Below are 26,287 nucleotides of genomic sequence, written 5' to 3'. Positions count from 1 at the left end.
TGTATTGAAATACATGCTCTTTTTCTCTTTTTATCAAAGCCAAGCTAGCTTCTGGAGACTGTTGGAGATGTAAATCCTCTCCACTCAGTTGTAATATAGTTTGTGGCTGCTCCGTTGTCATATAGCTCATGGTCTTTACATCTGCATGGTTTTAGTGGCTAATAAATTTAGTATTTCTGTAGCAAATCTTGCATGGCTTTGGAATGAAAGAGAAAGTTGCCTCTGCAGAGATCTCATAGTTTACATATTATGAGGAATATTTTACAGGCTTCATTTTCTTTCAATATCTGGCCTTTTTGGGAAGACATCCAACATCTGGTAATGCTCTGTCTTCCCTGTGTGGAGTGCTATCAGACCTCTTTGGGGGATTGACTGAGACCATTGGATGTTTGACAGAAATTGTTATTCACCTGTTTCAAAAGTCCCATAGGAACAGCTGTAACCTTTGTGGGTTTGCCGATGGTAACGTTTATTCTCTGGATTTGGTCAAAGGTTCGTGAAAAACTATTTTAAGGGATTTCTTGATGTCTTTTTCTTTTTTTCCCCAGGTATGATCATTCTGTATCTGATAACAAAGCACTGATGATAGTCTCAGAAGAACCGCTGTTATATATTTCACCACCACCGCCACCTTGTCAGCCCCTGATCAACCGGACAGAGTCGCTGAGGTGAGCAAAAAACCTTTTCTGAGCATTTAAGCTTTTATTAGGAGTTTAGATATAAATTGTGTAGTGGGTGATGGACAGACAGCCGTGAATGATGTTACTGTCCAACCATAGCGTTCATCCAGTATGTGACCAGTGCCTCTGTAAGTGTCTGCACTGTCCCATGACTACTACCATGGAGGCAGGAGATCGACTTGGATCTTTGTGATCTTTTTATGTTTTTAGTAATGATTTTCACTCAGTTTTCACACTGATCATTCAGCAATAACTGAATAACAATTTTCTGATTGCCTGGAGGTTTTTTGTGACTTGAAAGAGAAATCACTTCGTATGTGGAGATGCTCATAATATGGAAATCAAGTCCAGCTAAAAGCCTGTTCCATCTGAAATACATAAAAGGTGGTCTCCTACTCTTCAGCTTCTGATACAAGCAGACTTAACCTGACATTGCAGATGTGCTGTATTCACTGTTAGAAAACATGTAGCTCCACTTTTTCCAAAGATATGAATGCATCACTAACCTTATCTCCATTTGGCTTTGTCCATTCTTTCTTTCAAATTTATTTGCTATATTTTAGCCTTCTTAACCAATATTTTGTCTTGAACTGATCAACTTTTGATTTTAAATTTCAGTAGTCCTTCCAGTAATTTCAGAATTACTGTTCGCTGGGCAAAAGAAAGTACTGTGTCTGCTTTATCATGAAACATCCATGATCCCAATACTTTCTAGATATTTCCTTACTAATTCCCTCATAAATCTAATCTTGCAATTATATTTTCTTACTCTGGTGTTAAAAATAAGTTTTCCTAAGGTAAAAGAGTAGTAGTCTGCAGTGTCTTTATAGTGGCTAGCTAAACTGTTTTCTAAAATTAAAAAATTTTGCCACTGCTCTTTGAAACATCTGTTAATGCTGTGGGTTTTTCTAGGCTGAATCATGAACTTCGAGGATGGGTTCATAGACATGAAGTGGAACGAACAAGATCTAGAAGGTTGTCAAATAGCCAACAGCAGAAAGCACGGGTTATGCAGGTAGGCAGGTTTATACTGGTGAGTCAATTGCATGACAAGATAATTTCAGACAACATAACAAAATATTCTCTCTTACTTGTCTGCACTTGCCATTATAGACAAAAGTAGCATTGGTGCCTGTAATTAGGGTACCCAACACTTCCCATTTTAAATTGCTGGGTTTGGTTGATTATTATGTTGTCAAAGTTCTTCCATTCCTGCTCTTGGATTCAGGCTCAAAATTTTAATTTTTTTAGCAGTCATCAAAATACGTTCAGTGTTTTCTAAAATGACTTTTATGACTTCTCCGTAAGTCTGTGTAAGGATAAGGATACACAGTTGGTTAATGGAGAGAAATATAACCTACAGCACATTCATCTGGCTCATGGTTAAGGGGCACAGCTGATTGGTTTTGTTGAAATATTTCTATTTAATTTTTTCAGATTTTTGCTAGAGGGATATGTTTTTGGTAATACTACAGAATTACAAGATTTGTGCTCATATTTCCCATTTTTTAAAATCCCTTTCATCTACATGGCATGCCGATAGTGAAGATGAAATTAAAACCATGAATTTTCAAAGTGTTTCACTTGATTAAGAGCTAGTAATAGCCTTAAAAGGAATTGAACTTAACAATGTGGGCAATACCACATTTTTCTAGGGAGAAATTATTGAATATTAAGCTTCAGATTCTTCTCACTGTTGTCCAAAGGAGAATGGTAGAACATTTAAGTAGGGTGAGTTCGTGTGCTTCTAGTATTTCAAACAGCGGAAGTGTGTTGTGGGTAGTATATTTTGGCAGAGGTACAAAGCAGATGTGACCTCAGAAGAATTCTGCAAATCTGACATCAGCGATAGCAAATTTTGCACGTGGATGACACAATATGTGCAACTGTTGTGTTTGGTGCCAGCTTCGCTTCTTTGTCTCTGAATGTGTGACTTTAAATTTGGCTGTACTAAAACATGTGCTTTTTCTTTGGCTCTGGCTTGATTGCTGGTTGCTATTTCAGTTATTTGCATTTCACCAGTGAAAAAATGTACATTTATTGTTCAGGGCACTGATTAACCTCTGCACCCCCTTATATATTCACTCTGCTACAGATGGGATTCATGTTTTATGTAGTGCCAAACCAAGAAAATGCTTATTGTTTTGAGTTTGTGTATCTTTTTGTTTTCCTGCTTTTTCAGAGCTCCCTCAGTGAGAAGGCAGATTCCCAGCTAATGACAATGCCTTACACAGACAGCAGCCTCAGGTAATGCAGAACAACTGCTTTGTTATCGCTTTCTACTTAATAACCTAGTTTTTCATCAACAGCTGGTAAAAATACCAGTTTTCACCTTGCTGTCATGATTCTTAAGCCAGGTGCTAGCTACATTTATTGGCCTAATTTCTCTCCCTTAGCAAATAACTGCTTCTAATGATCCAAACTATACTTACAGAAACTCCTGTATCACAACACCACTCTTCTGGGGTCTTTCTACCAATGAGTCTTAAGAAAATCTTTACTTCACTCTGCAGGGTCCCTCCCTAAACAGATTTGAATCTTAAGGGGGAAAAAAAGGGGGCAATTGCCTTGGAATTATCTGGAGGAACATCATTAGTTTATAAGAAGGTTTCAAAGGGCCATGAGTCCAGTAAAAGAAAGGTTTCTCTCACTATCTTCAAGAGTAGAGCCATTGTAGCTAGCACCAAATTATTCTGACAAAGTTAAAGTATCATTACATCTTGTATGGTTTGTCTTCATCTCCTGATTTTCCCTGCTGATTATTAGAACACAATAACACAGGGTTTCCTGATTGCCCCTGCCCTCCCTCCTGCATACCTATCCTGTCCCTCTTCCCTGGGTACGGGAAGAACTGGAGAGAAAAGGTTAAGGAAATGAGAATTATCTCTCCTGAATTCTCTGTGACAGTGTTTAAAAGGATCTCTGCTTTGAAGTGCCAAAGAGGAGTATAAGAGCAGAATGGAGTGTGAAGGGGACTTTTTGTTGAGAAGAACACCTGAAATGTTGCCATTGAAAGACAGACAGCTGTGGCCCTTCTGTTTGCATTGCAGCTTTGAAAGCAGGATCAGCCTGGGAGAAAATAGCAAGCTGCAGGCAAATGTTATGGAAACCAGACTGCCAAATTTTGATATGTCCTGACTAACAAGAAAAAAAGAAAAAGCTTTTTTAGTTCTACAGGCAGATGAAGGATGTCTGTTTTAACTGAAGACTGGACGAACAAGCCTCATGGCATGAGGCAGTTTAATATACATGCTTGCATTACTCTTAAAAAAAAAATTATCTGGATTATTAGAAACAGTCTGCAACATCATGCAGCTCTGTATGGAATAATCTACTGTGCTCAGAAGGAAATGAGATTTTTTTGGAGGGGGTGAACGATGTTTAAATGAACAGGACCAGTGAGTCATGGCAGCTGCATGCTGTGACTGTCCTGGAACTGCTAAGAACATAGAACAGACTTCTAGTTCCTCCCAGAGCCGTTAGCTATTAGATGCTCCATGAAATCATAGAATCACAGGATAGTTTAGGTTGTAAAGGACCTCTGGAGATCTCCAGTCCAACCTCCTTCTCAAAGTAGGTTTAACTTCAGGTTTACTGTGTGTCTCTGTCAGAAGAGACCGTCTCCGTCTCCATTGTAACCCCCATTAAGAAGCTGAGGATTGCAATTAGAGCCCCCTCAGCCTCTTCTCCCGTTCCCTCTGTCTCCTGTCTCTCCTTGCACATCCTACGCTCCAGGCCCTGACCGTAATGCCAGCCCAGTATGCCGTTGCTCCCCAGACACCCTGCTGGCTTGTGTTCAGCTTGCCTGCCAGCAACCCATGTTCTTCTCTGCAGCGCTTGTGGCTCATCGATTGGAAAAACAGAAAAGGTGCCGTTTATTCAGTTCTGTCATTGATGCTACCCCTGAGGGATTGCCTTTGGAGAACTGTTAATGCACCAGCAGTGTCTCTGCAAATGTGTAAAACCAAAAGCTAAAGCACTTGTAGGTTTCCTGATATGTAACACAAATGTTTCTAGATGGCCCTGAAGCTTTTAGTAATGATACAAGTGCCTTTTTGTGGAGTGTACAGTCAAGGCTTTTAATTTTTAATACCAGTGCTGTGACTGGAAGTTGAGTGACCTTTACCTTCTACAACACTCTTCTTGGTGACCTGAATCCACGAACAGGAGGACATTAACAGGATCTAGATTTACCTTTGTAGCAGTGATACCACCAACATTGTCACATTGGTCCTGGATTCCAAAAGGAAATTGATGAATTGAAAAGATTTGCAGTGAAGTCAAAGCAGAGGAGGAAGATAAAATTTAGATTATTTCAAAGAAAACCATTAAAACCCCTCAGCTCTCTATAGTCTATTTAGCTTTCTTCAGAGGTAATTTTGATGAGGGTTTCTGCAAGTGTGTTTTTAGGGCTCCAGATATCAAACTGGGACTCTCCAATTATTTTCCTGTTTCTAAATTTTGCACAATTAAAATTGTGGTTCTTTGTGCATAAAACACTGTGCCCACAACCTCATTCCTTCTTAAAACAAGCATATGTGCAACATCCTAGTGCTCTGTGATGCGTAGCAGAGTACCCTTCGAACTTTTAAAACAAAAAAGACTCATTTATCTCCCAATAAATGGCCAGACTCAGCACCACTGTTTTGGATACACAATTTAATATGATGCTTGCTTGTGATATGGTAAGGTATTACTAAAACAACTGGTAGCTTTGCACCTGTTTTCAGATCTTGAGTTCCTCCCTTCCTTTTGTGGAGCAGTCCACAGTGGGTACCCTTAAATGTCCAAAGGTAAGTATGATGTAATACCAGTAATCCACTGGTATTACTTGGAATTTGAGACTAGTGTTAGACTTGTTCCACAGACCCAAGAGAGCTTTGTAAAGGGCCAGTGGTTTCCAAGTGCTTTGGAACAACTTTCTCTCATGGCTGGATTTAGAGTTATAAAAGGCTGGTTTTTAGGTCTAGCTGTATCTTCTGGAGTGTGGGCGAGTGAACGGATCTGTGGGACCTGTTTCAGTTTTCAGGATGTGTTTTACTGAGCAGTGCGTGGGCGTGATGCCTTTTATCACAGTAAAACTTCAATGCTGAATCTCAGGGGTGATTTGGTGGGCCTACATGTTTTTATGAATGAGTAATTAAGCTCAAATTGGTTCTGATCTTTGTTTCCTGTGTGTGAAGGATGTGATCCGATTCCTCACTTGCATAGTTCTGCTAAAGAGGCTATATAGGGTAAAGCTGCCAGCTCTTGATCCCCCAGGACTTACACCCCCAATCCTGTTAAAGGGCAACTGGCTTGGCAGCTGCGGTCCTTCAATTGCAACAGGACGGTATTAGCAGTAGGAGAGGAGATAATGACAGTCTACTATTACTGCTGCTCATGAAAATCACTTGATGATAGATTTGTGCCTTGTTTTGGGTGCACGGTTATGTATATTTTAGAAACATACCAAAATAATCCAGGTTAGCCACCATAGTTTACAATCTGGGTCAGCAGAAGACAGCTTGGGAGGGATAGCCTGATCAGTGTTTTTGCCACAAATACTGCAAACAAGACAGTATGCTATTAAAGTGGGAAAGAATTAAAATGACTGGTTGAAGGTCCAGCTAATGGTTTGTGTAAATACAGCTTTCCAATTTGATTAAATATGTTATTTTTGAATGGGATTGGGGAAGTATACATGATAGCAATATGTGCTGGGAATTTCTCACCTTTCCAAGATAAACAGTGGATAAGTACCATGTTTATATGACTTGCCAGTGGCTTTGCTTAGAATAGCTTAGTGTCTTCTCCTCATGTCTGATATATGTAAGATGAGAATTGTGAAAAAGATAAGCCAGAATTATGTGAATATCTTATTTTTGCTCCACTGTCTAAATTGAAAATCAAGAGCAAATCTTTCAGTCGACCAAATTGACACAAAAAAAAAAAAAAAAGATGGGTGAGAGAGAAGGTGGGGTTGTCACTTGATAGTAAATTAAAAGCTCTTTTTATGCTTAGTTTTGCACTTCTTTCAATTTGAGTGGTTTGGGTCCTTAGCAGTTAAAAAAAAAAAACATTATTAAATGTTTTGATTTTTCATTTCAGAATGACATTTCATTCTAAAATTTGCTAAAATCTCTTTCCAGAAGTCATCACAATTTTTCAGACACTTTAGGTTGACTTGAAACTTTTTTTCCCTGTTGAGTTAGCAAGCCATTTTTTGCCAGCCTCAAAAGTATGAATAAAATCAAGGCTGGAAAAGTTCCCTGCACCAGGACCTTTAAAGCATCTTGAACTTTCAAAAAATACCCAGTAGTTTCACTGTCTTCACTTGTGTTTAATGTTCCTCATGCTTCCCTCAATGGATGAAGAGCTGCTGTTCTTTTGAAAAGCAGGTCTTTAAAGTCATTGTCTCAATGAAGTTAACTTTCTTGTCTAAAATAATTACCTTCCCCCCTTCTTTATTTCAGCAGGAACTCAGGGAATGAGCTGCAAGTGTATTATGCCTCTCCGAGGAGCTATCAAGATTTTTTTGAAGCTATTCGCAGAAGGGAAGATACGTTCTACGTGGTGTCATTTCGCAGAGTAAGTGTAGTATTTGTTCAATACTAGCCTTTTATGTGTATGCATAAGACTGTTTCTAACACTGAGTGCCTTTTCTTGTAATACAAAAGATGGCCTAGTCAAGGTTGGAGCTAAATTTGTTTATTCATAAGTGATGGTTCTGTATATCCATTACAGTAATATTGTGGTCTTTGCAAAATATGCCCATCACAGTTAGGAGTGGAAAAAGAGCTTTGCAGAAAAAATTGTAGAGCCAGGGCAAGACAGCACAAAATTACATGAACCCTGTGGTTAACACTTATGCAGTCCAATAATCAGAATAGTTAACTGGGTATTTATTTAATAGGTGTATAAACCTTTTGTGCTTCTGGGTATAGGAATAAATGTACCCTGTGCACAAATTATTTCTGCTAGCTTAACATAATATTATTTCTATCTTCCCCTAAAACACTTGCATTTGCAGTTTTATGTGTTGCATATTGCAGCTGTACAGGACTGCATGCAGTGGCACAATTTTTCTGCTGTTTGGTGACTTGTAAGTGGAGACAGATGAGCAATTCTCTTGTCTGTGTTGGGATACAGCATAGGCTTGTGCTACAGCTTTGTCAGGCACATCCTCACATCTGCAGCACAGTTAGTGACAGTAAAAGCTATTTTAAAATGGAATTCCAGGTGTTTGATGGCACTTTCTGTACTGCAAGCCTGAGCAGTGTTGAAGCCAGGACAGCTGCAGTAGTGAGAAGCTGCTTGGGTTCTGGTGATGGAAATGATCAAGGCAAACAATGGTTGAAACACCAGCTGGGGTTTGGGAGAGTTTGTTCCCTCATTTTTGCAGAGGTCTTGACGTGTCTATAATGCATGTTTGTCCCTGGCCTGAACCTGGGGTCTTGGCTTGCTAAGCCTCCTGCCTTGCTATTTTGCAGTTGTGATATTAGATTAGAGTTGTTATATGCATGCTCACTCCCAGCCATGGTTTTCCTAGGACGCTGCAACTCTCCAGTTGTTTCCTCATCATAGGAGTGTCCCAAGAGGGGACCCAAGGTGGTGGGGGACCACTGGTTGCCACTGCAGAAGCTTATCCAGCTACAGCTAATTCTGTGTAAGAGCACACAGATGAGCATAACTAGTTTTAGCAGTTTCTGTGTTGTCCTAATTATACAAATCTGTAGATGACATATGTGCATAGGTAACGCACCCCTGTTTGACCTGGTCTACGGTAACTTTCTTAATTTGTGAGACACATATCTTTAGAAAAGGTTCAGGCAAATAGAAGTAGTGGTGCTCTTGTTAGGATTAGGGTTTTATGCTGAGTAGAAATATGAGGTTAGTTTCCAGTCTTGGGATTACTGGTTTGTGTCACAAGGCTGGAATTTTGTTATTAAACGCTTGGCATGTTCTGCAGTTCTTTCAGCTAGCAACACAAATATAGCCGGCACCAGGCTCCGCATATCCTGAGGATGAGTAGAAGAGTGGAGAATTGATTATAAAAGTTTTCCTGGAAACTCAGAACAAAAAGCAGAATAGTTTTTGTCTAGTTCTTCACTTTCATCTGTTGCTGTAGTCCACCTGAATGCATGTACTGGTACATAGGTTCTGTTTACGCTGTCGGATTAATGACCTGGAAGTTGTCAGCTCTCATTTCAACTAGCAGAGCTGTCCTTGGAAACAGAGTGTGTCTTGTGCCACGGAATCCCTGCTCCTTGGCTCTGCTCTATTGCAAGGAGAGGTGCGGAGACTTTTTCAAACCATCTATGAAGTTTACGTGGTAGCAAAGCTGTTGGCATTTCTGTTTTATGAATGAAATGTCCTCAAATTGAAGGCAGTTTTATGCATTACCTCATTTATTATTTTAACAGGGCAAACCTGATCTAGTGACAAGCTCTGCCCCCAGGCACTTTTAAATTATTTGCTTGGATTCTTTTGTGAGTGCAGAAGAAAGGACTCCTGCATGGCCCGAGGTGTGCCATCAGCAGGGCCCCAGCCAGGGAGGTGCCCTTTCACCTTCTCCTGAGGACTGCTGACTTCATTTTCTTTGGACCAAAATTCCATTTCACTGATGATTAGGAGCTGAGGGGGGAACAATTTCCTCCTCAGTGCTACGGGATCGTTCACTTGTGTTGCTTGCTTGCTTGTCCAAGGTAGAAGGCAAGGCCTGGAGATGATAGGTTTTGTTCTCCTCTCTGGCTGTTTGCCATGCAGACACTCCCAAGCACTTAGTAAGCTGTTAACAGCCATATGCAAAAGAACAGGAATCATTCAGTTAAGAGTCCCAGGGAGTAGATGGTGCTGGTATTGGTGATGGTCCTGCTCCAAGTGGGAGGTGGGACTGTGGATCTCCGGGGATCTCTCCCACCTGATGTCTCTGGGATCCTCTGTCCTCTGCTGTGTGCAGTGTCACATAACCCAGCATCTCTCCTGGGTGCATGTGCTGCAATGTAACACGTTTTTTGTGTGTTTTCTGCATGTTCTCACTTGCACTAGAGGAGCTGTGCTCTGAGTTCCTTGGATTTTCTAGAAAATGGCATTTGCTAGGGCTGCCCATGCCACTCTTACATAGTAGGACTCAGTCAGGGCTTCTGAAGGTGCAAAGCAGGGGGAGCAAAGCTCACATGCACTGTGTCATACTCTGGTGTTGCTTGGTACCTGTAAGACTGAATTTCTCATGATCTCTTCAACTTTATTTTTGTTCCTTGCCTTGGAAGGCTTGCATGTCTGCATACTTACAGTTGGAGTTTGATTTTTTTTTTTTTTCTTTTTTAAGGAAGAGAGAGGAAAATAAAGTAGTATTTGGATCAGCTGAGTCCATACAAGAAGCAGGGCTTTCACTCTGGGAGTCTAGAGAAATTAATTTTCTGTTGTTGCCAGGGGAATCTGTAATGTCATTTTTAAACAACAAGAAATATGTAACTGACAGCGAGTAAAGAATTCTTGAACTGAGGCGTTGTTGTCTCCCAGCTCTGCCAGGCCTCAGCAGCCAACATCCCTCATAGACAGGGCTCGTCACCATTTATTTCTTGAGATGTTAACTTGTTAATTTTAATTTTTTCTTGCTGCTTAACTTTTAGGAAGCCATTGTTCTCAGAATTCATTAGCATTGCAGAAACTGGCATCTGGCAATGTAACAGGATATGCATTCCCAGTGTATATATTCACACCTGGGCCCTCTGCTGTCCCCAAATGCTCCAGCACTCAGAAGCTATGTCTTTGCAGCCTGCCTCTAAGTTGGGCTGTTTTGGGTTGGTTTTGGGAACAATGTTCAGAGCTGAGAGGTCTGTGCAGCTGGTACTGAGAACAAGTTGACGTGCTTCTGTGAAAAGGGTACGGCAGTTTGAGCTCTGCCAAAGCACACTGGAGTCTCCAATTGGTGTTGAACCTTCCTTCCATTTCTCCCAAGCCTCAGAGGGAGAATTGAGAGTCTGTTGCTCTGCCAACACCTTTGATTTCTGCCTTTTAACATCTGTGATACCAGGTCTGCTTGATCTGTTCTAAAACCCCAGTGGAGCGCAGCTGCAAAATTCAAGTTAGTTGATAGAACGTGCTCTGTCAGTGGGGAGATAGATGCCGGCCTGCCGCTGCAGTTCTCCTGTAAGCCTGGCACTGAAACAGTCCTCTCTCAGAGCTCACATCTGTTTTGCCATGGAGTGTTCAGACCTTGAGATTGTTTCTAGAATTACTTGAATAGCTAGCTTAATTTGAAAGGTAATTAAGTAAATCATTGGAGAAAACAAATCCGTTCCAATTTACTTGGGCCTGTAAATGCTGCTCTGGATTGTTCCATTCTTGTGTGGTTAGGATCAGAGTCCCCACAACTTGCAGTGATTAAGCAGTAGATTTCCCCATGCTGGAAGATTCTGTCAGTGATCCCTTGATGACACCTCTGCAGGCTTATTAAGGAGTGACATTTTTTATGGTAAGAATGTAATTACTGTTCTTAAGGAAAGCATGGTTTAAAGTTTGATTTGCTTGGGAAATTTAGAAGGCCACTAGCATTTCCTCTCACTACTTTCTCTATTTGTTTCAAAGCACAAATGTCTCCTGATATCAAAGTTTGCCAATTACATTTAATGCAGTGCACACACAATATCTTATAATATCTTGTGATTAAAAAATAGATACTAAAAGGTGATTCTGGTTATTATTTGTTAGAGCGAGAGTGATGCTGGCCCTATGGAAATCAATGGCAAAACCTTTACCAACTTCAATAGGACCAGAATTTCACTTTGTAAATTTCTGCTTCAGTGCCATGGCACTTAAACCATAGAGCTTCAGGGAAATGTATTATTACGGATGTGAATTTCTGGTCCTACAAGCCAACATCTACAATGAGCATTTAAGGATTTCTCAAGTTCTGCAAACAAATTTTCACTGAAGTGATTAAGTCAAAGTTAAATCAGTACTTCTGTTCTTTCTTTGTGTGAATGCTCAGTGTGCTAGGAGTAAAAATACCTTGTGTAGCAGTAGTTTGCTGTGCTGCACACATAGTTCTGGCAATAGTTTGAATTTATTCAGAGAGCATGAGTGAGGCAGGTTCCAATTCACTGCACTCTTGATGCCATCTGCATCCTGCAGGCAAAACTGCATTAGAAGTTGGTTGCAGATGATGTTTCATAGCCAGAAATTCAGTCCTAATGTATACTTTTCTCCGATTTTGTTATACTTGACAATGGGTGGTTTTTACCGAACATGAAGTTTTCTGCTGTTGACTTTGTGGGTTTCCGTGGGCTGGGATATATAATTTGGTCTTCCATTCAGATAAAATGCAATGATTAGACTCACATAATCCTGCTGCTCCTGAAGACACAGTAGCTAATTTATATGTATGAGTCCTGTGGGTTTGCAACTGCTGCAAGTTAACATGCACATTTTTCGAAAGATTTTAGAAACTCCCCTTTCTCCTTGGGGAACCTGACCTTAGCTATTGAGAGGAAAAAATTACTTTATCCCAGGTTCCTAGGATTTTAAGATCTTGTCCTATATTATATACAGATGCTGAAAATAATTGAGGGTAAGGACATAGTATCCATAATAAAATTGCCTGTCCTATTTAAAGCAGAGGTTACCCTGTCTTCTCTGTGAGGCCAACCCTTGCCTCCTTGGGAAAATTTGAGAAAGCAAACAGTGTGTGTGATTGTGCTTCATCATGCCCTGAAGCTCAGTGAGCCAGCCTCTGTCAAATTATGGCTGCATTTGACTTTCAAATTTGAAGATCCGTTATGAAAACCTCCTGTTTCTGTCTGAGTGTTGCGAGTGAAAATGAAGTCTGGCCTGCTGCATTCTTTGTTACAAATTCCCTCTTTTCTGGCTAAACTGTGGATTCTCTCTGTGTCAGAGAGAACTTTCTCCTCCCAAAGCCCTGGTGGCCCTCTGAAAACAGCGAAGCAAGCTTTCTTTTTGGTCTTTCTTGAACTGTCATCCTTCCTGGTGTGGAATATTTCTGGTAGGTGGGGAGCAGGGAATGCTGACTATCAAAGGGGCTGGGAGGTGGTAGGGAGAAGGGTTCTCTGTGGTCTTCTGGATACTCAGCAGGGGAGTATGTTGCTTTTGGTAGCATCTTAGAGCTTAGTCTAAAAACCTACAGAGAGAAATTTAATAATCTAAAATGAAGTCTAAAAATGTATGTTGGTCTATAGAGCACAAATGGCCTTACCTGGGATTATCAAAGTACACGCGTATGAGAACAACACAACTCCAAGTTTAAGTAACAGGAAACTCAAAAGAAATTTTTTTAGGTTTGCAGCTAAAGGCCAGCCGTTCTTTAAAAAGCATTTCTATCAATGCCTTATATTATTTTCCAGCAAAACCTCTGATTGCCTCATTATTTCTCACTGTTGTTACTCTGCAACGCCTAGAAGTTGTGTTCTTATGTGAGAACATACTTTCAGGAGTGAGGCGGCAAAAGGCTATGCCTGTGCTGTAGAGAGCAAACAGGCTGAGCGAAGAAGGACGAGAAGGAGCCAGGCAATGAGACACCTCGGATGTGTAGTGAGTGGAAGCCAAAGAGGAGCAGTGAGCAAGTACCAACTGCAGCGTAGCCTCTTCCGGGCAGCAGTGGTTTGGCTCAGCCAGATGCAAACAGTGGTTAGAAGAGACCAGAACAAGAATGCAAAATGCGTTTCTGAGAAGGGAGGTAATGCGTGTCGCATCGAGTGGGGTTTTGTTTCATTTGGAAATGTCTGTTCTGTTCCTAGCTTTCCAAGACATTTTGGAAGCGAAGTCTTAGTCACTCTGATTTTTATCTCCCTGGATCTCTTTGAACCCCACTGTCCTCCAAATAAAATTGAGAATGAATGTGGTGTTGAGGACAGATGTATAAGCAGAGACAGAAAAGTCACTTGAATATGTCTGGCATGGAGCAAAAGATACTCTTGAGTTTTGTGTGTATAGTCTTGATTCGTTTTTCTTCTGTATGGTTGCTGGAACTTCATGAATCATATTAATGCCATCACTGAACTTCTTTCAGCCTTATATGTCCCAGGCCTAACTAATACTTTGTTATTTTTAAACTAGTATTTGGAAGGACAACATACACTGTAGATAATTATAGTGAAAATAAAACATACTGCAAAAAATGTCTCCAAAACCCAAACTGGTTGCAGACAGACGTGACCAGTAATAGTATACATGTATTTTAAATGTGCTGCATGCTTGATACACAAAGAGTTGTGGGCAAGAAATAGAGGAAGATTGTTTGTTTTGGAAAGCCTCTGTAAAAGACCCACTGCTTATGAAATTGGTGTGGACATAGGCTAGAGAAGTATAAGTGGGAAGTGTGGGAGGAAGATGTGATTATAAAGTGGGAATTGTCTCAGTAAAGGAAGAAACAGCAGTATCTCACTTATTAAGAATAGGGAACAGACAACTGCTGACAGCAAAGTGAGCAGGAACACAAGTTTATCCACAAGCAAGTAATGTGCATTCAATTAAAGCAAGCAGTGGAAATGCAGCTCTGAAGCAGTTCCTTTCTTTCAGGAAATAGCCCAAGTTTAATAATGCATTAATAATACTTTAATGATAAATAGATAAATAGTGATAGTATGGTATTCATTGAAGAAAATTTGGCTCAGATTATTCTGAACAGATCCCAGAAGGGAATGATGGGCTCTTGCTTATGATCTGTGGCAGTATTTAATTATGGAATTGACGCTGACCGAACCCTAATTGTATGAAGACATAAATGGTACCTTCAACTCTGGAGCTGCAGTAGGCAGTAAGGCATTGACTTGTGCTTGGTTGGAATGAGCTTCTGCATGAAAAAATGACCTTCATGATACTTCATTTGCCTTGAATGATAGTATACACAGAGGGCACTTTGAAATACCCATGCTTATTTTCTTAGTTGGACTTCACACTTTCACAGCTTCAGACTGCTGATTTTTTTCTGTTCATTTTCAGTTTTTATATCTGACAAGCCTACAGAGTGTCTTTATAAAAGTAAAATGTACAGAATTGAGATGTTCTTGACTTCATTAAGTAGTGCTTGTGTTCATAATAGAAATCCTACCTTTTAGCAAATGTTAATCATTATAGTACTACATTTGAGAGCGTTATTTAAAATCTTAGGTACACTTTTGGAGTTAATTCTGGTCAGATGAAGTTATTTGCTTCCAGTTGGAATTAATCCTTTTGCCAGGTTTTTAGCTGGACAGCACACAAAGCTTATTTTATGAAGTAAGAGCCCAGGTGCTATTATGAGGGTGTAGAGATTATCATCACCTCCCACTGGACTAAACAGAACACTTGTGGCTTCCAGCTTTTATTTTTAAATCACTGACACTCCTAGGACAAGAAGTGTGATAAAATTAACTGTACATTTTTATCTTTAAACTGGCTTTGAAACTTGTAACTGGCTTTAAAACTGTTTGAGAGTGGAACATAAAACTTGTTTTCTACTTCTGGGACTCATGGTTGCTTGTGGCCTACCTACTGGGATGGCTAATGGAAGGACAGAGTAGTAGCTGCAGAAATTCACTTGCTTCTCATAAAGTGCTAAGACATGTTAGGAGACTCTTTGTCACCTAAATCTCCTTTCTGTGAATCCTAGAAAGCAGTAGGGCCTTTTTCCAAGAATGCAGTCTTTTTTTCTTCACTGTGTTTTGTTACAGTATCGGGATGGATCTGTTGCAGAAGTGTATGCTCTATGGCTAAACACTCTTTTTAAAAGAGTCCTATGTAGGTGTGTTCTACCTGTGTCCATAGCAGCTTCTCACCACTTAATTATTTTAAAATATACTTTCATACCAGCTCCCAGTAGGGTGGACTTTTTTTTTCTGGTAGTTAAAGCAGAGAGATGGGTCTGAGAATGAGATCATTTCGCTTCATGCCTGGTATGGCTTGCTCCTCACCATGTAGTTGGATAAACTCCAGCTTTCCCAGCATAGTTGATGGAAACTGTCCGGCTTTGGGTCAGTGATTCAGAATTTGGAATATCTTGGGTTAAGCTGAGATCTCATTCTTGCTGGAAACCACTGTTCAGGAAATACTCTTTGTGTTTTGATCACAAATGTTAAAATGTGCCTGTGAATAATTCTGGCACTAGAAAACTCTTCTCATCAAGAGAAGGCAAGGCTGTGTGGAAGGGGCATGTGAACACCTCAAACAGCACGTGCACCACGAGAGTCCTAGGTAGAAATGGCCTATCTGTTAAATCCCATGGGCCACTGCCCTTGCAGTTTGGTTAGCAAAGCTCCACTAAGCATTGCATTGCATAAGTGATTATTATTGTTCCTTGGTTTCGTGACTATCCAAAATAAGGTTTGAATTGTCTCAGTCAGCTATCTCAGAGAGGGGATAGCCAATATGAGGAAAACAAGCTGTGCTCAGACTGAGAGCTTGCTTTGTGCAAGTTAGGTACACAGGCCTTGTTCTCTTGATCTAAGTCCAGCCAGGCTCCTGTGTTTTAAACAATACTCTCCTCTGAGACTCTAGAAGTGAACATTTCCAAGCTGTTCCTCATTGATGGTTCCTTCCCTGAAGCCTTGGCCAGTGTGTAGATTCCTGTGTTGAGTCACTTGTTAGCATCTGGGAAGCCCTTGTTTAATCTCCTTTCCAGGAAACCCGTGCAGAGGTCTTCTCCTTTCTAAGAACAGTCCTGAGTGCTTGGACCTGGAATTTTTCACCAGGATCAGGAACTCAGTAGGTAATCACTGGGCAGGTGACTACTGGAAGATGAGGTTGAAAAGGAACCATTTTGATGTCTCAGGTAGTCTGGGGCCAGCATCTCCAGAAGGGTATCTCCTTGACATTAGGGAAATACACTGTGGGTTTCTCTTTGCTTTTGCTAAACCATCTGTTTGGTATTTGCTTACCAGCTGTAAGCTGTAACTCTCCAGCAGGCAACCAAGGTGCCACATACGATCTAGGCAGGAAGTTTCCTAACATCTCAAGTTCAGTTTCTGAAGTGCCAACATAGAGAAATGTGTACAAAAATGAAACAGGACATAAACATGCTGTCATTTGGAGAAAAGGGACAGATGCAGCAGTTTTGTTGTAAAATTTTGACAAAAGCAGTTAATTGTGGCTCTGGGAAAATAAGAGAAAATGTAAAGAGCTACATTTACATATGCAGAAAGGAACTCCTTAGGTTCATGCTAAGCACAGGGCTAAATACTACAAATGCTAAAAAAGGAGTGTTAAACCAGCTGGGTAAACTGTTGCAGTGTCATGACAGGATATTTCCATTTCAGTGTAGAGTTGGTTAGTGTCGGTTTGATACGGCAGTCCAGGATAACTTTTACCCACAGCATGTGACTTGTCAAAAGGATGTAACAAATGCGTGTAAAAAGTGTGTATGTACTTCAGTCTCATTATCTTGCACATGTGTGTCTGTAAACAGGAGAGTATGGCTACAGACCTGGTGAGAGAAGACAGCCTGATGTCCTGTATGTTCTTAAGTAATTAGCATTTAATTCCCTATAGCACTCCTATCCCTCCTCTGCTCTCCTGGCAGTTATAACCATCGCTGTCTGTTATCCTCCTGCGGACTAGGACCTCTTCACGTGGATCAAAACTGACAGCCCTTATGACTTATGCAGTCTCTCCGAATCTCGATAGTTGATGTAAGAATTTTCCTGTTTGCTTATGAAAGTCACTTCCAGTAACTTAATTCTCATAAGAAATAGAAGCCTAAGGACAAGACTGGTCTGGATTAAAAGAAGGAAAATAAACCCAGAAGCCTGTGCCTCGGCTACGGCACGTTTTGTCCGATTCTGTTACAAATCACTTTTATCTGCTTGCAGTGCTTTTTCTGTTTGAAAATGTCCTGACAAAGCCTTGATACAGCTGCTTTGGCTTGTATGAAATTACAGGATTGAATCTGACCCATCAAACGATGCATTGCCGTGCTCCTTGTCTGTGTTTCCCTCCCAGTAACGGCATGTGCCGTTGTTATAGGGCTGTGTGCGCTTTTGGTATGCTTATAAACAGATTTCTGTGTGATCAGAGGGAGAGAGGGAAATGATCTGCAGCTCGGGGACTGCCTGGAGTTCGCGTTGCCTTTGTGCAGGTCAGGGGTAGCTCTGCAGAGCCAGGAGAGGTTCAGAGGGCAAGAGAGAATGGAAATGAGAGGAAGCACATCCACCAGGATGAAGTAGCCTCAGGCTCTTGCTCTTCTGTATATCCTTGTGTTGAGGGCCTGATTAGGTATTTCCATTGATCAGCTGGGGTAATAGAGAGAATAGAGACTACACACGTTAAATGGGTTAATGACAAGCTGAGTGGCCCTCCAGCTGTGTTGGAGGAGAGGATTAGGAGTTAGTGCCTTCAGGGTGCTCAGTACCTTTCTGCTATTTTGCAGAAATTGTGGTGAGTCGAAGATGGTCAATCTTTTTTTGTAGAATTAAAACCACTACAGTAGTAAGAAAGAGAGGGGAGAGCTCATATGGGAGCAGAGCTCAGATGTATAAAAAAGTGCCCATGCAATTGATGCCGTCCACGTAGTGAGATCATGTTTTTGCCATAGTATTTGTAGCTCAGTGTCTAAGAGTACACTGATGTACTTGTCTAGAAACCTTTATGCATCATTCTTCACATCTTTATTCTATGATTAGAATTCTAGTAGAGCCCTGCTTTGACCTGAAAGTCCCCTATATTTTGAAATAGTTAGGACAGCTGAAAACTCCATTGGCTTGGTGAAATGTTGTCAATGGGGCATTTAATTTTTAAAACCCACATTTATGAAAACACAGCATCTGTGGTTCTGTGATATGGCTGCATCATACTTTGCAGGATATTGGCAGAAGGATATTGAGACTTCTTGTTTGACAAGCAAAATGTACATAATTAGAATACTTGAAGGCAAAAGCACTTATTGTAGTTCTAGATGTTTAAGTTAGTGGCACATGTCAAGTGAGATGTGCACAGATAAAGGCAGAGAACCACACCCATTCATTCCTGTTTGGTATCATTGGCACCATCCCCCCGTACACTAGAGTTTCTAAATAATCCTTAATGAAAAGGATTTTGTAAAAATCCACTAACAGTTTTGTGCAGTATTACTATTTTGGTTTTCCCTTGCTAACAATTGCTCTCAAACTGTGAATGTTCACAAAATCATAGGACTGTTTGCTGGAGGGACCTTGCAGGTCTCTAGTCTGAAGCGGGACTATTGTCAGCACTAGATCAGATCAGCTGTGGCTTGGTCTAGCCGAGTCTTGGGACCCGCCAAGGACAGGGAGACCTCCCACCTCTGTGATGACCCATCACGGGACTGCACTGTCTGGCAGGGGAAGAATCTGAATGTCCCAAACCACTGCACGCGGCTGTGGCACCTTGGTGTGTCATGCGGCACTACAGAGTTTGGCTCCATTGTCTCTGTAACTCCCTTCAGGTAGTTGTAGGTTGCTCCTAGATTGGCCCCCCCATCACCTCTTCATCAGACTGAACCAGTCCAGCTCCCTTCATCGTTCTGCACAGACCATGTGCCCCAGGCCCTGACCATCTTGATAGCCTCTGCTGACCCCTCTCCAGGTTCCCCATGTCCATCTTTGCCTGACAGAAGAGAAGGGGACCTAAAACTTTACATGGTATTCCAGCTATGGTCTCACCAATGCTGAACAGAAGGTGACAAAACTTTCCTCGATGCCCTGGCTACAATCCCCAAATTTGGCTTAGGTTTGCTTGATTTGTAGTGTTCCTCTAATACTTCTATTTTTCTTCTTTAACTTCTTTGCATCTGGGTTTTTTTCTTAAATCATTTCACAGGCTGCTGTTGCTGCTTTATGGACTACCAGGCACCGCAAATTCTCAAGCACCATACAAGGCTCCTTCTCCACTTAATGGAGGCAGAAAAGGCCCTCTGAATTTTTTCCCACCTATCCTAAACACCTACCATTGCATGGACTGAATTTCCTTCCGGAGGTGCCTCCCTCCTGTAGATTTTAAAGGGAGCCTAGACAACTCTGTCAGACAGCTAAAGCTGGAAAAAATTAATCTCACCCTAAGTGGGGAGATGAAAGGCTTCTATTTGCTCGAGCCATTATGTTTTAAATGTGGTTGAGAGTTGGCAAGTACTGATAGAAGAAAACATATTGCTCTCCAGGAAGAGAGACAGGCCCAGCCTGAAAGCTATAGCCTGATGTGTCTTTTGAGTAGCATGCAAGCAAGCATCTCTCTACATTTTTATCTTCCCAAAGCTGACCTTTCACTCTCTTTAATCTAATCTGGTGCCTGTGATCTTGCTAATTCAGTTGCTGTGGCAGGCAGGCAGTTACTCACATGCACAGTCACGAGATGGACAAGGAGTGTTCCTGCACCAGTTTACACCCCTGTTTATCCTTTATCAGTCAGGCTTCAGACCAGGATCCAAGTAAACTATTGTTGTCACAAGAGAAAGCTTTTTCTGAGGAAACTGCTGTTTTGGTTATGGGAAGTGCATAGTGCTTAGCCTCCATCGCAGTGCTTTAAGTTTTGATGGCTTGTATGAGTTCCCACAGCACTGTAGTAAAAAAAAAAAAAAAAAAGCCATGCTCTCACACTGTTCAAAATAGGATAATCTCTTCCCTAACTACATGAGCAGCTTCCATGATTTTTTAGGGTAAAGTCCAGTGAGCCAATTAAAGAGTTTACCACCACCAGAAAGGAGAGTTCCTGTTGTCAGTGTTTCCTTGTTTTTTCATGCTCTTGTCAGATCTGTCCTTGAGCCATTTTATCGTGTTGGCAGAAAAACAGTCTGAAGAGTTCAGGGGACTCTCAGGAGAGTCGATAACAATTGCCAGAAGCTGGCGGGGAGTGTGAAGGCTGAGGGAGGGAGGGAGAAGGAACCCTCCCATTTCTGGTGGCCATGGGGGGCAGATTGCTCAGCCACCTGTAGGATATGCCCAGCCGTTCTGAAGTGCACTTTTGTAAGGGAGGTTGGGGGCGATTAAAGGAGAATCCTCAACATCAGGCATTCAAGGTCCTTTTTGTCACCAAGTGTGGGTTAATCATACAACTTATTTATGCCTTTAAGACCATTTTCCGTCAGGTTATTTTCTCGTTTTGGTTTGAGGTTTTCTTTTTTGGGGAAAAAACATTAAATGTTTATAGACTTTTTTCCCCCCTTATAAAATAAAATCTCTTTCTAGAACTGATTTATGCCTTCCTCAGCAACACTAGAAATTCAAACAGAGCAGGCGCATGGCAACAAAACTGAACTCAGAACTCTGAGATTTAGAAGTGAAACTTAGCTACAAACGTGAAGAGGAGGAAGCTCATCAGGCTGGGGTAAATATGAGTTAAGCAAACCAACAGGCAAAAAAATGGAAGACTGGGGTAAATTTGAGTTAAGCAAACCAACAGGCAAAATATGGAAGGAAACTTCATCTTCATACTCTCTTGTTTTAACTGAGATTATGAGTAACAGAGGTGACAAGTTCTTTAACATTATTGTATTGAATACCTCTTTAATTAGAAGAAACTATGAATAGTTGATGATTCCTTAGCCATACAGATGTCCTGGGATCTGCAGAATGAGAAACATCTTTCCAACAAGCATCTGTAATGCAGTACACATTGCACAGATTAAAACGCTGCCGTCAAATTTGGATTCAGCCCACTGCATCTTGATATTAAAACCTTGTTGTCTCTGAACTGACATTTTGGGAAAAACATAAGGCAGCTTGGATTTGGAGCACCAGCCCTGGCCTGAGTGTGCCAGACCACTGTCCAGCCATCGGCGGCCTAGGAACTTTGCCTGTCCCTGTTGCCAAGACGTACGGAGACCCACCCAAGTCTGAGCTGAAGTAATTGCTGAGCTCTGGGTATATCTAGGGGATTCAAGCAAAAATGCAGTCTTGCTGCTGACTGAGAAGAGCATTTGTTTCCTTGTTATCTGTTTGTGTTTCTTTCTGTATCTCTCATGTTGCGTTATTTTCGTGGTTTTGACAGTGGCATTTGCATTGTGGGAAATTATATAAAGGCACGCTTCTATTCAACTTTGGCAGAATGTGGAAGGAGGAGGAAACCATTTTCTGTAGTGAAATCAGAGGAGGAAAAATGATAGATCAGTAGAGAAGGAAGAGCACCCATTTCTTTAGGTTCCTCAGAGAGATGCTCCTAAAGCTGCTTTACCGAGCAGATACTGACAATGCAAATGAGACCTAAATTTTTAAAATCAGGTTGAAGGCAGTTAACTGGAAGTACTGCCTGTATTCATAAAACACCTTTCTGCCTGTGATGTCAAACATCATTTCTTGCCACTGCTGGGAGGCGATACCTCCATCTCAGTGAAGAGGAATTACCCTCGGAGAGGTTAAAAGGTATATTCACGTACCTTGAGCATATGAGGCTAAAGGATAGGGGGCAGGATGAGGTCCCCAGAGACACATCTCATGGTCAGTTGCTTTTTCCAGAAAGTTTAGGGATAACAAGTATTTCTAACAAAGACTTTCCAGTCCTTCAGATGTATGTCTGTGTAGCTGATTCAACTTCCACAATTAGGAAAGATTTGTTGCTGTTAATTTCCTGTACATCTGCTGCTCTCTCAGAAGCAGCATCTCTCTGGCTGCAGATTAGAATCAGGCTGCCACTGTCTGCTCTTGGGCAGTCAATGGCAAACAGTGACAAGCTGTGGCTGTCCCAGCAGGGAGAACAGAGAGAAGCACCCTCTGCTACTGGGCTTTGGGTTTCACTGTTGACTGGAACCTTCAACAGAGCAGAAGTTTGATTTGCAGAACTGGGATCATTTTTAGGTAACTTTAATTGTATCTATTTAACAATGATTTTGGCCTAGAATTTAATTCAGACTATTACTTTATTCTCTCCTGTCATTAGCCTTGAAAGCTATTCCTGGTTTTTGCCACTCATTACTTTCAATTTTTTTGTTTCCTCCTCCCTATGCATTACCCTCCCCAATGAATATATTGCCAGTAAGTTAGCAACAATCACAGATCAGCAGATGGATCAGGAAAAGGGAGGAAAGTCACAGCGACTGTGAGATGTAAGTTGCTGTTGGCCAAATGTCATTTTATTCCCTCAAACCAGATCTGAATCCAGTACCTGGTATCCTGGCTGCAAAGGACATGTATGTTCTTTCTGCAGACACTAAAATATGTTTTAAGATAAATCCCACGCTAGGTGTTCAGCTCAAGAATGCATCTGCTCACGTTCAGTATTTAAGCTAATGAACAGTTTGGTCCTTTTGTACAATATGATGGACCAGGTGCATACTTTCTGGAATAATTAGCACCTTCTGTAAAATGGAGTTTTGCAGCCTGGCAGTACTTTTATCCAAAACTTTAAACGTATATTCACCTGTGCACCAGTAATAAATACAACTGTTCTTTTCATGAGAACATCTTTTGCATCCATTTTCTAAAGGGTGCCTTTCAGACTGAAGCCTGCATCTCTGTTCAAATTCTGGCTGTTTGGCTCTTTGGCTGAGCTGTCAAAGTTGATGGGTTTGTCACACTGACAACTGCAGGTGACTTACTTCTTGCCTTACAGCTATCTTACATAGTGTGGACACTCAATGGGAGATTTAAAGAAATTATTTCTGTTGCTGCAGAAGGCAGGAAGACAGTAATTTCAGATCAGAGCTGGATCTTGAGTCATGTGTTGTAGGATTGAACACACTGTGATCAAATTAATTGCCTTGATTTAAAAAATATTGAAGTCTGGACTCTACTGGACAGTTGTTTCTGGTTAGGATTTTAAAGTTCTCCTGCGTTCCTGACTACATGCACATGTGGGTGTTTCTGCTCTGTAAGAAAGGATGCTTTCTTCTGCTTTGAAAGGAAATTGTTTTGTCAGAAGAGGGTTCAGTCACAGACTGTGTGGCCTTTCATGGACTTCTGCAGCAATTCCTAAACATTTCTCGTGTATGTAGCCCTGATTGCTATCAACATCTTTCTCATACAGTCTTTTCATGAGTGGCCTGCAAGTTAGTAAGACAGGGAAAGGGTAAGGTAGAAGCATAATCTTGACAGACCCTTCCAAATTTGAGACAATGTCCTTATGGATCTTAGAAATGGTGGTTAGAAGAGCCGTCTGGTCCAACCTCCTGTGTGAAGGAAGGCTATTGCCAGCACTGCATGAGGTTGGCCGTGGCATTGTCAAGTGGGATCTGAAGACCTCTAAGGATGGAGATCTCACCACAAAGTGACGTCAAAGTGTTTCTAGTACTTCACTGTCCTTTGAACTTGGTCAGAAGAGAAAGCAGAGCACAGCCTCATTAACAAATGGATTTTGAACTGCAGTGTTATGTTGATCCAGCATTTGGAGAAAGCCTGGCATAAATTTCTTTTTACCCATCCAGCTTCTGTTTCATGGGGAATCTGATCTAGAGAGAAATAAGGATTTACAGTCTAGTCCATCTCATAATACTGGATCCAAGGAGCGTGCCCATGAAACCACATAATTTTTTGTTTATTGGTTGGCTGTCTGCTTATGTGGCAGGGCTGCAAAGGCAGAACAGTGGAAGGTGTTTGTTGGTAGTTTGTTGCCCCTCCAGTTTGTGTTGTGTGTGCTCTTTTCGGGCAGTCCCCAGTTGGGCAGTGATTCTGGGAATCCGGAATTTGTCTTACGTAGAAGACCTGAGGTCTTGCAAGCAAATATAGAAACTTTGGGTTAACATTTTTTCTCTTTAGCTGAGAAGCAAAGAATCTGGATTATATCCTTTTTGGTTTTCCTGGACCTTATTCACATGCCCTACCTAAATTACATGTTTTTGCAATTACAGATTGCAGTTGCAAAACTAATAGCCTGCAGATGCTATGCAAAAGCAGAGCTCTGCTGCAGTGAATTAGAGAAGGAGGGAAATTTCTTTTTATGGATAATAGTAATAAAACAATTAATTCCTTTTGGGTCTTACAACTTTGTGAAATCTACGGAGATAATTGACAGACTCAACTGGGAGTTACAGATGAACTGCATTTCTGTGCTTATATAGCCCATGGGAAGGACAGAAAATGGCGGAGAAACATAGTTTTCAAATAGTTTGGAGCAAACTTTTTTAAATTTTATGATGCTAGTTTGATCGAGAGCACCTTTAGAAGAAAATCTGATCCTTATCAAACATAATAGGAGGAACTTTTCCACTAGTACAAGCTGGGATTTTTTTTTGTCTTCACAGAAGTGCAGAACTGAGTCAGCTATTCATATACACATATCTTTTCCCAGTTTATCTTGAAAGTCAACTAATTTCCACAAATAACACACACACACGGATTGTCAAAGCATTTTCAAGTCCTTAAAAATCTTCCTATACAATTTTAACCAAAACTGTTTACTTAAGCATAGAATTCTGTTCTTCACATCCTCTTACTTTGTGTTTAGGAATTTTTTTTTAATCTGCTGCCAAACCAAAATTACATCATAGTAAATGCATGCATTGTTCTTTACTTTTGGGCCTTGCAAAGCAGTTCTGCAGACAAGTTTAATTGGCTGGATTTGTGTCCAGTCTCTGTCCTGTGCCCTCCTTGTTCACATGGCCTTTCTTTTTCTTTCCTATACAAAGGAAGAAAGACAAAACTACAAGGAAGAATATGTTTATGATAGAAATAAAGCCCAAATGGGGTGCCTTCACCTCATTCTCCACTGCAATCGGACTGGCTTTGCTGTGCCTCATGGTGTGCCCAATTAACGTATGTACACCAAAGCTTCTGCTAACTGTGATTTCCTGGAGTATTCCCTGTTCACAGGGGAAGGCTGATGGTATTTAGTGCCTCTGAGGTGGGATGTGTTGCAAATCAAAAGTGAGATTCAAAAAGCTCAGATGGAAATGAGGCAGGTTCATCTTGGGTAATTCCAGAATGAGGAGTTTGCAGAGGAATCGGGAGCTTGAGAATAGACAGTCATTTTGCAGCTAGTGTTACTTTGTTAACAGGATGAAGATGGATGTTTCAGTAGGACGGAATGTTAGCGGCCCTGTGTCCTGGAAGTGTGCTTATATTCTGATTCCTGAAGGGAGACTTTTGACTATTTTGACTGTTTGACTAATAGGTACCTAATTACCAGCATATTTCGGTGTTATCTTAAGGCATAATTCCTCCTCTTTGGCCTTGGAAGTTGAATAAAGGGATTGTAAACCATGAAAATAGAAAAACTGAGTATTGTATCAGTTTTTCCACCTTTATATGACACCTGCTTTACAGCTGCCTTTGGTGCATCTAAGTAATACTTTGCGTTATAGTCTGTTGTGTTTTAGAAAGTTGTTGTGTTGGTCTTCTCAAACCTTGATGGAGCAATGAGATTCTCTTGCATTTTTATTCTTGCTTTCTCAATTGCAACCTTGATCTTCTACCTCGAGGGAAGGATGAGTAGGATACCAAATGAAACAAAGGGCTGCAAATTAAACTAGGAGGATGCAGGTTCAAACAAGGAAAGGAAGCAATTCATATAATAGAAGTAGTCTTGTGGAACTTCTTGCCAAAATGCATTATGGATGCTATAAGTTTATACGTATTCAACGGAGAACTGGGAAAGTTCATGGACGAGAAATCTATTAATAGCTACTAAATATATAGAAGTCACATCTTTATTAGAAAATCCCTAAAACAGTAATTGAAAATGGTTGGTGGCTGGAAGACAGGTAAGGGAAAGTGTCATACCTGTACACACTGCTTGTTTCCATCTTAGCAAGATGA

General features: G+C 41.0%; 1 protein-coding gene across 2 annotated transcripts in view; it reads left to right on the top strand.

The window, feature by feature from the left end:
- ATF6 (activating transcription factor 6) overlaps positions 1 to 26,287 on the top strand; it is an 80,501-nt gene that overhangs the window by 25,445 nt on the left and 28,769 nt on the right. Inside the window, exons 11-14 of one of the 2 annotated variants that reach the window (XM_075710600.1) lie at positions 549 to 668; positions 1,593 to 1,695; positions 2,863 to 2,927; positions 7,136 to 7,250. In XM_075710600.1, the coding sequence (XP_075566715.1) occupies positions 549 to 668; positions 1,593 to 1,695; positions 2,863 to 2,927; positions 7,136 to 7,250 (403 nt within the window). The remainder of the gene's footprint in view (positions 1 to 548; positions 669 to 1,592; positions 1,696 to 2,862; positions 2,928 to 7,135; positions 7,251 to 26,287) is intronic. The other variant, XM_075710603.1, reaches the window with a different exon arrangement.

Source organism: Pelecanus crispus, chromosome 5 (genome assembly GCF_030463565.1).
Source record: "Pelecanus crispus isolate bPelCri1 chromosome 5, bPelCri1.pri, whole genome shotgun sequence".
Lineage (NCBI taxonomy): Eukaryota > Metazoa > Chordata > Aves > Pelecaniformes > Pelecanidae > Pelecanus > Pelecanus crispus.
This window is presented reverse-complemented; position numbering and strand designations above follow the sequence as displayed.